This window comes from Ostrinia nubilalis, chromosome 1 (assembly GCF_963855985.1).
Source record: "Ostrinia nubilalis chromosome 1, ilOstNubi1.1, whole genome shotgun sequence".
NCBI lineage: Eukaryota > Metazoa > Arthropoda > Insecta > Lepidoptera > Crambidae > Ostrinia > Ostrinia nubilalis.
Genome location: NC_087088.1, coordinates 2104225 through 2117517, shown reverse-complemented (window position 1 = coordinate 2117517; position 13293 = coordinate 2104225). Strand labels below are relative to the sequence as shown.

General features: G+C 35.8%; 3 protein-coding genes across 3 annotated transcripts in view; 1 reads left to right on the top strand and 2 right to left on the bottom strand.

Annotated features, from left to right (window-relative positions):
* LOC135078003 (14 kDa phosphohistidine phosphatase-like) overlaps positions 1 to 13293 on the bottom strand; it is a 516815-nt gene that overhangs the window by 49533 nt on the left and 453989 nt on the right. The gene's annotated exons all lie outside the window — the stretch shown is intronic.
* The window catches only part of LOC135077259 (unconventional prefoldin RPB5 interactor-like protein), a 250827-nt gene that overhangs the window by 108385 nt on the left and 129149 nt on the right, over positions 1 to 13293 (bottom strand). The gene's annotated exons all lie outside the window — the stretch shown is intronic.
* The window catches only part of LOC135076984 (rho GTPase-activating protein conundrum), a 127730-nt gene that overhangs the window by 15455 nt on the left and 98982 nt on the right, over positions 1 to 13293 (top strand). Inside the window, exon 2 of the mRNA XM_063971532.1 lies at positions 5395 to 5460. Within this exon, the coding sequence (XP_063827602.1) occupies positions 5395 to 5460 (66 nt within the window). The remainder of the gene's footprint in view (positions 1 to 5394; positions 5461 to 13293) is intronic.

Genomic DNA, 13293 nt, shown 5'->3' with positions numbered 1-13293 from the left:
GCTTGTAATTTAACTGGTTCAAATGAATCAAATATGATACATAACCTAATAGGGACTGGAATAAGATTTGGTTTAATATAAACTTACACCCACGTACACGGCTTTTAGCGGTCCTTATTTGCTGGGTGCTGCTTGATTATTCTGTTCTGTGCTGTGTCGTTAGCTCACACGCAGCCTAATTTTGATGACTCATTTATTAAAAGTTTTTGTTTATGTTAGTCATGTTCTAGCTATTTCTTGTCAAAGTGGAGTATTATGCAATTTACAGGCATGGATTTTTAACTTTGAATACTTACTTATTTTCATAGTGTGTACTCTTAAAAAAAGTTTACCTGCTCCTGCGATAAGATAAAAAGAATAATTTTTACATTTGAAAGCACTATGAAATTCATTGTCAACAAAACCGTATTATCATAATTTGGAACATGTGAACATTTTGTCCTAATACGTGACGGTCACAATTTTTCCACAATTTGTTTTATTCAATAACTGTGTGTATACTGTATGGTGTTTTGATAGTGGACGGACACAATGCATTTTATACTTATCCTTTGTTCTCACGAACAAAGCCGGGTTGACAGCTATATCGCGGCCGCGACCAACGTCAGGTGAATCACTGCGCCCGCGCTTGACAGCTGACACCGAAACATAGTTTTCATCAAGTTTATTTTTATCGCGATTTGTTATATTGTGCCCATTTTCTAGGCACAATGTGAAAAATATTCAGTACGTTTTGTAATTTATCATTATTGTCACATTGCATTGTTTAGTGGACGAGAATTAGTTAAACTAGAATTAATGGGGGCATGAAATGTTGTGTTTTTCGTTGTGGATCATCATCATCATTTCAATAATAAAACGTGAATTGCTGAACATAGGCCTTCCCCAATGATTTCTACACTGGCCCGTTAAAGGCGACCTGCATCCAACGGCTCCCTGAAATCTTTATTAGGTCATCTGTCCATGTTGTGGGTGGACATGCCTTCGTTAAGTCACATAAAAATAATAATTATGATACTGTATTTTCAAGAAAATAGTTCTTTTTTTATTCCTAGTATAATTATTATAAAATAGATAAATCTCAATAATACATGAAAGTAATCTGTCACAAATAAAATCTTAAAGTAATAAAAAAAATTAATGCTCGATGCATCAATGTATTTATTTTAATTTACAATTATAAATTCAGCTCATGAAAGAGAGCGCCAATACATTTTTAACTGTAAACATTTTTCGATTATTGTTTTGTTTATTGCACCTCACGCTAGTAAATCACTGGGAAGATCGTGTGACGCAGTGAAAACACAAAAATGTGCTAATCGGCAGTTAGTGGTTGCACAGAAAAGTGAAAATTGATCGCTGAAACTGGAACACTTTCAATCATCTCTAACGGCTAAACAATTTGAAATTAATTGCAGGCTCTCGCGACGCGCGCGCCGCTCGCGCTGGGGTGGCCACAAATTTTGATGCTATTTCAGGATACATTCTTACATGAATGTAAGTTGGTAATTTATATTACTTTTGATATGATCATGTCGATAGATATCGTACTATTACATTGTATATTTGCTGCATAGATACTCAAAAGAAAGATTGAGTTATAGTGCCAGCCAGTGGTATTTCTCGTAAAAGATTGATTGAAATAGCATTGAGGCTTTCAGATTTTTCAGTTACTCAATAGTTTGGATGTAACCTTTCATAGAAATTAGGTAAAAAGTTATAGAAAATAGTAGTAACAATTTTACATTGAAAATATGTCACGTAATTCAGAAATAAAAAAAATCTTTGCTGTTTATGATACTCTGTATAGTACATAATGCTGATCCAACGACAGTCGTCCTAGACACCAACATGCTAGTGTTCTTGCCCTTCATGTCCGCTACTGCTTGGTCACCGCAGCCGCGCGCGTCGCACGCGCAGCCGGTGCGCGCTTTCACACACTTTCACGGTTTTAGCATTCGGCGCGAGGGTCGTTACGTCAGCTGAAGGACCGCATATGTGATGCTTGCTTTATGACCCCTATCACTCCTTATCGGACGCGTAATGTTTTAGCGCCATTGTTTTAATTACATTTTGCAACCTTTTAAAGAGGTTTTACTGAAAAGGTAAAGGTTTTGTTTCACTGTGCTATAAACCTTCTTTATTAAGGGATGTTGTATGTTCTTGGATCGGCTTTCGTAGCAATAATTGCCTTGAATAAATTAACACTATTAGGAAATTAAAATATTAACTAATTTCTTTATTTATTTTCTATAAGCTAAAAAGCTCAGAAACTTTGTCAAACAATTTTCAAAATCTCGATGAAATCTCGATGAAATCGAGACACGCGTGGGAAAATACTTTAAAAAGGTTTATCTACTGACATACACTTACATATTCATGCTCAAGCTCATAACAGTTCATATCCATACCTATCTCATCTTCATCGTGATAAATTCTTTGTGGTCCTACTAGTTTACTTAGTTTAACCTGCGCATCAGCGATTGCCATTTTACCTTTGCAGTAGGTACTCGTACGAGTATTTATATTACTACTTGAACCGATCGCGAGATTTAATCTGTCACGAATGTTTTGCCTAAAGACATTGAAGAAGTTTTGTCGTCAATAGCTGGGAACGCCACGAAGTCTCAATTAATAAAGTGTTATCGCTCGCCTTGGTGGCGCGTCCTTGCCATTCAGCCGCTTCCGATGGCCATTGTTCGCTTCCACAATCGGCCGCTATATTTTATTACCGGTGGTTTATAGTCACGTTTGCAGAACACCTGTGTGGCACCTTGGTGTAGCGATTGTAAGTGCAGTAGCATTATGATGCCTGATAGCGCAGTGGCGCTGACGCCACAAGCAGAGGGTCTTTGGTTCATACTTGGTCGGGTCGATAAATAAATTGATATTTTCTAAGTTGGTTCGAAGTGGTAGTTAGTACAGTGGTCCACCTGGTAAAAATCTTGGCAGTTCCAGCAATTAGTGTGATGAATTTTACCTACACTCGATTGAGATACATTACAATTAAAATTAATTCAGTATGTTGTTGAAATGTTTGTGTTGTACACCTATTCTACTCGTATTATAATGTTTTTGTGACATGCTTAAAAACAAAATAAAACAGTATTTTTAACTGAAATTATAATTGTTGGTTGATTCATTTTGTAAGCACTGGACTGTGGACTAAATGGGTATAGGCAGTACGAGTACTTATATTTTAGGTATTCGAGATTTCACCTATGTATTTGTTAACAAGTTTAGCGATATAAATACCAGACTAAACCAGCATAACAATAACTTAATTATACTTATGTGGGTACTTGGTAAGCATTTCTGTCTATTTGTAAATAATTTACGTCGCCACATCATGGTAAATATTAGAATTTTATGTTCTTGTATAATATACGACTATTTTGCAGCAAAAAACTTTTTTTTCTCCAACAATAACATCAATTACCTAGCTCCAAACTTCACAAACTAAGCAGAGCTTAAACTATGGCTGAGTTACATCAACTAACTTAAACGGTAACTATAACGATAACCGGTGCTTTTTGTATGGAGTTTGACAGATTTTTGACGTTTGTCAAAGTTAAAGTAAGATGTTGCAACCCAGCCGATGGCAATCATCACACGTTAGATGTTAGTTACTGTGCAACAATGTGACCCCAGCAGGAGTCAAACCTAAGTAAAGTGCAGTACGTACCCATTTAAACTATTCAACCAGGCGACAGTTAAAAAACTGTCTTATAATAACTAGGTAGATAGAAATAGCAATGTAATAGCACAACCAGATGCCATTGAGTGTTATCCCGCTATGCAAATTGCTCAAAATGTCAAGTGTACTTGACCATTGGATATCCATGTCGAGTCGTATGCCAACTGGTCTCGATCACTAAACTCTTATCTTTGAGATTAATTAACGTGTACGTTGTGGTTATAGCCCGCGGCAACTCGGAGAAGTTTTTAAATTCGATTTTTAGATGAATTCAACCGATAGAGCGTATTGATCCGCATTTTCAGGTGTCTGAAAACTGCCAAAGGATGCCAAATATTGATGACTAGCGGCCGCCCGCGACTTCGTACGCGTGGATCCCGTTTTAACCCCTTCATCTATCTTACGCGATTTAGATTTTTTCATACAAATGTTTTTTCCCGTTAACTCCCGTTCCCGTGGGAATTTTTCAATATCCTGTTGTAACTAAGCTTTAAATTTACTAACGTACCTGCATGCCAAATTTCAAGCGTCTAACTTAAGCGGTTTAGATTTTTCATACAAAAGGCTTTTCCCACTAATACCCGTTCCCGTGGGAATTTCGGGAATTCCTTGTTGTAACTAAGCTGTAAGTTTACTAAGGTACCTACATACCTACCAAATTTCAAGCGTCTAACTTAAGCGGTTTAGATTTTTCATACAAAAGGATTTTCCCGCTAATTCCCGTTCCCGTGGGAATTTCGGGAATCACTTGTTGTAACTAAGCTTTAAGTTTACTAAGGTACCTACATGCCAAATTTCAAGCGTCTAACTTAAGCGGTTTAGATTTTTCATACAAAAGGATTTTCCCACTAATACCCGTTCCCGTAGGAATTTCGGGAATTCCTTGTTGTAACTAAGCTTTAAGTTTACTAAGGTACCTACATAATAAATTTCAAGCGTCTAACTTAAGCGGTTTAGATTTTTCATACAAAAGGATTTTCCCGCTAATTCCTGTTCCCGTGGGAATTCCTAAGTATACTATAACCTGCCCAGGAGTATGAAGAATAATTGTACCAAGTTTCGTTAAAATTTGTCGAGTAGTTTTTGTTTCTATAAGGAACATACAGACGGACAGACAGACAGACAGACAAAAATTTTACTGATTGCATTTCTGGCATCAGTATCGATCACTAATCACCCCCTGATAGTTGTTTTGAAAATATATTTCATGTACAGAATTGACCTCTCTACAGATTTATTATAAGTATACAGGGTGTTAGGTAAATGGGTATATGAGCCGACACTAGCCCATGTTAACATGGTCATATAAATGGTATGGTGAAGTCAGAAAATTGATATCTTCATTTTAATTATTTTAATTTTCATACAAATCGGATTTTATAAAATTTATTTTGTATGAAAATTTAAAAAATTAAAATGATGATATCAATTTTCTGACTTCACCATACCATTTATATGACCATGTTAACATGGGCTAGTGTCGGCTCATATACCCATTTACCTAACACCCTGTATAGATGATAAAGAATATCTTTTGTTTTACTAATAAAAGCTATCCCCCGGGACTAATTAACCTTCACTGTTTGGGTTTCGTTGGAGTCCAAGCTGTAGATTCTGGCAATGAAGGAATTGCAGTGGTGGGATAAGTCCCGTTTTTAATAAAAATCAATTTTAACGTTTCATTATGTTTGTTCCAGGACAGTACCATCGTGGCTCCCAGCAAGATATCACTCAGTTCGTGGCGTGAGATCAAAACTGAATGCGTGAGTTTCATTTATGTTTTTTTATGTTAAAGCTCGAAAGAGCATTTTCATTATTTATTATTTTCTATGGCTATGGCTAACTACCTACATGTACATATATCTACCGCTTTAAAGTATTGACTAGCTTTCCGCACGCAGCTTCGCCCGCGTGGAATTTTTCGGATTTTTATATGTATAACCTATGACACTCAGCAATAATGTGGCTTTCTATTGGTGAAAGATTTTTTAAAATCGGTTTAGTATATCCCGAGATTACCCCTTACAATTTAACAAATATACAAACTTTACCTCTTTATAATATTACTATAGTTAAAGATATAATAGAAAAGTAAGTCAATACGAATACCGAATACGTTAATTTTCATAGGTATTTTTCAGGATTTATTGTGACATGAAACTGAATATAAATGGTAACTTATGTACCTAACCTAGTCGTAATAGTAGCTTTATTGCAACAAAACTGTATAGTTTGATGTGCTGTTGACTCTACATAGGCGCAAATCGCAATGGCAGAGTTCATTCAGAAGCTCGCTACGCGAACGTTAGCAACGTTGCGCCGGCGCCGATAATCGCCGATCGTGAACTACTCCGCGGTCAAGGCGATCGGAACGATTTTTGAGAGAAACACACGGAACTATTTTTCAGACCGGACCGCTACGTTTCAGTTCAATTAATTTGCGGGAAAACTATTCCGCGTAACTGTGATTACTCATACGTAACTGACGGTGTTTGAAAATAGGTACTATATGAAATAATTGGATTTATAATATCCGTCATAAGACATACTTAAAATGTCGATTTAGTTTTATAATATGGAATATAATAAAATAAATTAAGTGAAAATATTTTAATGAAAATTTAAAATGTATGTAGGTACGTACATCTTTCAATTCAAGGAAGGATTATAAAATCGAACACGATTTTTGAGAGAAACACACGGAACTATTTTTCAGACCGGACCGCTACGTTTCAGTTCAATTAATTTGCGGGAAAACTATTCCGCGTAACTGTGATTACTCATACGTAACTGACGGTGTTTGAAAATAGGTACTATATGAAATAATTGGATTTATAATATCCGTCATAAGACATACTTAAAATGTCGATTTAGTTTTATAATATGGAATATAATAAAATAAATTAAGTTAAAATATTTTAATGAAAATTTAAAATGTATGTAGGTACATCTTTCAATTCAAGGAAGGATTATAAAATCGAACATTATATTATGTTGAGCATTTTCACCCGACTTATTTCAATTTAAAAACAATCTTCCAAGATGCACCATGTAAAAAATATAAAAGACAGTCTGTATTTTTTTAACAAAATTCAGTTTCCCCATACATTAAACATCAACGCATCAGTGGAAATTTAAAAATATTTTTTATTTTTATTTAAAAATATTTTTTCGTTTTTTCTGATAATATCTTATTTAAAATCATGACATGTGCTTTAGGATGATTGTATCAGGGTTTTGGCATCTTTGTCGGGAGCTGCAGTGGTTGGACGTCCATATCTAAACTTTGTATCATATCCATCAATTCTTCTCACAATTTGTCTTGTCTTTGCCCCTTCAACTGGCATATTGGTGACCTACGATTTGCTACGATTCCCAAATTTCGTAGTCGCGGTCTGATCCATCCTTCGATCAGTATGTTTCCAGAACACGATTGTTTGTTCAGTTTTAATTATCGCGATACAAGCTACTATTTGCATCTCTAATTACCACTGAATGTAGCGGTGGGCTCTAATTACTTGTTTTTGGACGGGTACAGTCAGCAGAATGTCATTCCTGCATGTTGAACCTTATTCGGACGTAATAAAGGTTTAGCAAATGCTAACATACATTCCTGTATTATGTTGTAGAGAATGCCAGTAATCGTGCAAGTCAAGAGGTCAATGCTAAAAACTGAGGATGCAATTTTACCACTAATTAGATTAATTACCAATTTACCATCGTATCAAAGTAATTAAATTAAATTGAAATAACATGTTTTATTATATGGGTAAACATCACAGATTAATTTCAGCCTCTAATTGCATTTGGGAACTTAAAATCTTCATTAGTCCCGGGCTCCCGGCTCAATGTTATGTAAAAATATTGTTAAAACTTGTATACGTCGAAAGGAATTTATCGAACGAGAAGAAAGGCAATTAAGAGACAGAATAAAAGACTTTCCTCCAAATTCTTTGCTATTTGACAGACATCTGAGCTGAATCGAAGACAAATATTGTGTTTTGTCAATATTGTTTACTAATATTTGTCCATCAAATCCAAACATCATTAAGAAACGATATTTCTTGATGATTTTATTTTTGCTCTTAAAACACGCTGAAAACTCATTTGTAATGGAAATTGGTGAGAAATCCGAGATGGATGCGAGACGTATCCTGCGCACAATCGAATAATTATGAACTTAAATCGAATTTATTGAGTGACTCGGATCGGTTTCACGCGAACGAAAGTGCGCGCCGGGCGGCGGGCGACGGGCCGGCGACAGAGGAACGAGTCGGTAGCGAGTGAAAATACTAATTAAAAGCGCACTAATGAGTGGCAGTGTCGTGATGCACGCCTATTCTGGAGATGAAAAGCAGCTTCTTGACAAATATCTCTTTTGCAGACCGAAAATCATCTTGATTTCGAGTAAATACCGAATTTCGAGCTGCCTTTTGGGTAGGTCCTACGAATATTTATCCTTAGCATAGGCAGAAACTACTCGTAATTTTAACACTTCTGATTGATCGCTTCTGATTCAAAATAATGTGAAATAGGTCAATAAAATAAAATAATTAGGTTTCTTTTAGGTAAGTAGAGTGAGAAGGAGTGTGTCACAAAAAGTAGTGAAACCTTCTCTTTCAGATTTGTAAACGTAAATTTGAAATTGCTATTTTAATGCTCAAATTGCAAAAGTTTAAAATTGAGCTATCAACAGGCACAGATACTGCTAATTGGTCATTTTGTAACTTTAAAATTAAAATCATATGAGTGCGAGCATTCAGCGTAGGCGACGACTAATCGAATCGAACGAATCGACGGTTTACGGGAGTGGTACTAATTACAAGCGCGCTAATGAGTGGCACTCTATGACGTACACTTATTCTGGAAATGTGGAACAGCTTCCATCGTCTTAAACCATTGCGTCTTTAGATATCGAGTACTTAGGTAACTGTTAAGAAATCAGCTTGGCAATATGGCAAAAGTAAGTGTTCCTTACTATCAGGGTGTAGGTTAGTCCTAAACACTTTCCTGATGGGGATTTAATCAGTCTTTCCCGCATCATCATTTCAGCCATAGGACGTCCACTGCTGAATATAGGCCTCCCCCAATTCCCGCGTACCTATTTTTGATTCGTTTTCTAAAGCACATCAGACATATTTTTAGATGTAAATTGAATCTGGTAATATGTAAATTCAATTGATGTAGTAGTTACCCTTTTACATACTCTTATTCAATGGTTGTTTCATGAGCGTTTTTTCGTGACAGTTAATAAATTATTCAGTTTTGCGTGACTGCCTGTAAAACTCGGAACATTATGACGATTTCAGCAGCAATCAGCAATCAGTGCCAGAATACGGTTATCAGTGCAATAGTTATGCCCGGATTGATTCATGTCCCGCCGCCAGGCAGAAAGCGTTGCGGCGCGATTTACGGACAACGTCTGCCACTGCTGCACTGCGCCGCGGAATGTGATCCGACCAATACATCACTGGTTTAGAATTATTTTTTCGGTAGTGGAAGCTGGTGTAGTAGGTTCCACCTTTTGGGCTAAAATAGGTTTACCTTCTTCCTGAAGCTACACAGTGTCAGCCCAAGACTCAGTTATAAGAGGTTCATAATTATTGTCATAAATTACAGTTCCTGGTTGAGGATTCTTGGTACGAAAATATTACCTAAAAGAAAGATGCCACTAATAAATGTAAATTATCTAAATATTTAACTTTCTTACTAAATTAAGTTAATTTCAGTGATAAAATTATTCCTGAATTCATTCGTTAAAAAGGACTCTATATTTCAGTTCAAGGTTCAAACAGTAAAAGAAATTATGCTGAAAAGGGTTATTGAACCTCTATAATTCTACTTCGTATAAAGGATTTGTTAAAATCATTCGGTAAAATAAAAAAAAACTGGAAAAGGAAGTACCAAAAACTAACGATTTTTAAGAGAGTAAACCATCTCTTTTGTGAAAAATATGAGCCAAAGTATGACGACCCTACTGAATCAAATAGCGCTGTGTCTCGTTTTACTTGTTAGTAACTGACGAGACACGACACCAACTGAAATCCAATAAAAGTGGCTAAATTGGCGTTTATAGCCGAGCTGCAACTGCTGAAAACGAAAGAAGATAAATCAGTTTTTTAACAAGCGCTACGTGCTTCATGTGATGTCAAAATGTAATCTAAGTTTCACCACTTTCAGCCTTTTCATATAATTTTAACTGACAAACAAACAGTTCGGTGAAAGCATGTTTTAACAATGTCCCGTGATGATGTTATTATTGATTAATTGACAGATAATAGTGTATTGTACTAGTTTTTAGGTTCTTCCTCTCTAATTTACCAGATACAAGTAGGATTTGGTATTCTGCACGCTGCAGCTGGCCTTACACGTTGGGGTTAAAATAATATGTATTACCTACACGTTCTACATCTACTAGAGGTGTTCTCATACTCGTAGATAACATAAGATCAGAAAAACGCACAATCACTCTTTTGTAATATGCAAAACCGTCAACTACTCGCATAATAAATGCAAACAAAATGCTCACTACAGAATCCTATTGGATGGATGGAATGTTGTGTCTAAGAATGCACACCTCTCGCGATCGAAAAACAAAAACCCACTGGCAAACATGACAGAGTGCTTCCTCGCCTGGCATAAAGGTGGGAAGACAATAGTAAAAACGAGAGAAATGCAGATTAGGCTGCGTCGCCACCCGCGTAATGCGCGCGCGCACGCGATTGTAAAAGTGTGCGCGAAGTGTGCGCGTGCGATGGTGCAATTAAAATGGATTTGCGTTGGGATGGCTGCAATCTTGGGCTTTTTTGGCTAATTAGTCAAATGCGCATCAATCTGTACACTATAGGGTCTAATGTAGATGCAATAGGAGCCATTTTGCAAAGAAAATGGACAGCTTGCTGTGCTGTTTTCTGTACACATTTGGTCTCATAATATTTAAAAAGGCAGTTTCTTAGGTAACATTTTTATCACCTGAGCAAGAACCTCACTATAAATCATCCAAATACTTCTAAGAATTATTACCTAATTTATTTTAATTAGGTATGTTTTTATGTTAGTATGTTAGCTTACCAACTGCGTAATATTTTCTACAATTTGCTGTCCTAGTGGCTGCAAGAATATGCAAAAACTTAGCAGTATGTAGTTATATGATAATGTGATAATTCACAAGTGTAGATTGTTTATTAGCATAGCGCTGAAAATAAACGAAAGTTTTCTCAAAAGTGGTTTTATGTGAGTTCATAACTAGACAATCGGTTAGGACGTCTAACTTGTTTACGTGTGGTTTATTTTCATCAATACAATATTCTGTCCCGAATTTTCTTCAAATTCAATTTGCACCCACGATTTCTAAAACATACAGTTATTCGAATTGCTCACAATTTTCTAAATTATGTTCGCAAATTATCAAGCGAGGACTCTAATTGTGGTGACAGTGACCTCTCTATTCGCGAAACAAACACTATGGAATTTATGAAAACATATTTACTCAAAAATAGCCCGTATATTTTGCTCAATAAAAGAGTTATTGCTGTTCTTATTTTTGTTCTGTAGGCCAAAGTGTCAAGGTGCGATTTTCTGTTTAAAGGCATCAGTCTATTCAACTTGGGGTTTTATTTTCATTGTCATAAGGTGTATTTATCATGTGTGATGTAGTTGTGGGTTTATAATGGTATAATCGAGCCAATTAGAGGAAATTACAGACGTCAATGAAGCTGTTGTTATTTCGTGAACTCCGTCGTACAATGGCGTGTCGTCGCTTTGATTTGGCGAATGTAGGCTGAGAGACACAACGACTTAGGCATTATATTATTCCAACAAGGTCGTAATTTCAGGTAATGTAAGTGGGTCAGGTCAAGAAATAATAAGTCCTAACCCAGTTTTCAGGACACAAAATTCCCCTCAGAATGGCCGAATCATGTACAATGTACGGTACTTAATTAATGTTTACGACAAAAAAGATTGATTACGAGTACATAATACGTTGCTCACTTCTGATAATACTTGGCAGTTTACAGTTCACTCTATTTTTTGTTTATTTTTAATACGGTGGTGACTGAGTTTTCTATCAATAGGTAAGTATGCTAGAGCCTTATTTATGCTAATAACCAAAACTTTTGTATTGAAGCATTAGGCTGCTAAGGCAAAAACATTAAAATTTAGCTATACCTACATCGTTTTAACGAATAACAATACGAGAAGAAAGTAGTTTAAATAAATGAAATCTTTATTAGTTAATTAAATGACGGTTACAAAAAGAAAATTATCCGTTTCTCGATTGAAGATCAGAATAATTGTCAGTGTATTGAAGTAATTGCAGTCAATTAGCAATGTGTCAATGTCAATTAAATGTAGTCCGCAAGAGCGTTATTAATTATGTATTATTGAAAAACACCTGCTCACTAGAATATTAGACGGCCAAACTACTGTGTAGGTATTTTTTGTAAACATTCTTTGTTATTGATCAATGAATTATTGAATGATGTTCAATTTAAGATGTTCAGTTTTTTTAAATATTTTATTTCATTTTCGTTGATTACGCTTTAAAAATTTCCAATTATATCCGACTTTCACGGCGAGAATAAGAAAGAGGACCAGGACAAAAAACTTGCAGTTCATTGGCTTGGAAGTTTCGTCGTAACGAGTCTCGCATCGAATCAAGCTCTTTTCTTTTGCCACATTTACAATGCGTGTACCAAGGAGTGGATTTTTGCCAGAAACTGTACTTGGAAATTCAAAAAACTCCAACATCAAATCGCAATTAAATACATACATATAAGTAAATATTTTTTCATCCGTGGAAGTCAATCCTTATCTTCAAACTCCTCCTATATTCTTCTGATTAATTTTGTTTAGGGTTCAATGACAGTTTAACTTACCCGGGACAAACTTGCCTATCACTGGTTGGGTTTTTATGGGCTACACACGACTTGCAGCAGTAGGGACAGAGTTAAGAATAGTCCCTAAAACGTAAAAACCGTAAGACACAAAGATACTGACTTCAAATGTGGGAGAATTCACTTTGTCATACATCGCATCTGCACTCCTGGAGAAATGATTGTGATCAAATCAAGCGTAAAAAATCGCTCGCCGAGCAAATATCCTGCTGCTCGAAGAAAGAACACTCGTTTTCAGACTTCGTTGAATTAGTTCAGGTTGTTGTGAGGCCACGAAACAAGTTGGAAATGAAAAATACTAAAAATTTACAAAATAAAATGATTACTGAATCGAATGGTCGGAAAAGGGCTATGTAGAGCTAGTACTTAACTCTTTAGTCGTGAGACTTTTTATGGAGTCCATATTATTTACACTTATCAGGATGTGAAGGATTTATTCTGAATATAACGAGAACATATAAATACAAACTCTACCATGAATCTACCATTAAATAACAAACTGTTATTAAGCCAATTCGCTTTGTCTAGTAACTGCGTTATCAAGTATAATTTATACAAATTCAAGTTAATTTTAATTGTTTTCGTGTAATCGTCCACCTCATAGCCCGCTTAAATCGATATTTGTTCTCAGAATCAATTTCCACGGAGGTTTAATGACCTGTCACAGCAAAAAGTTTGGCAGTACCCGGTCACCGACCG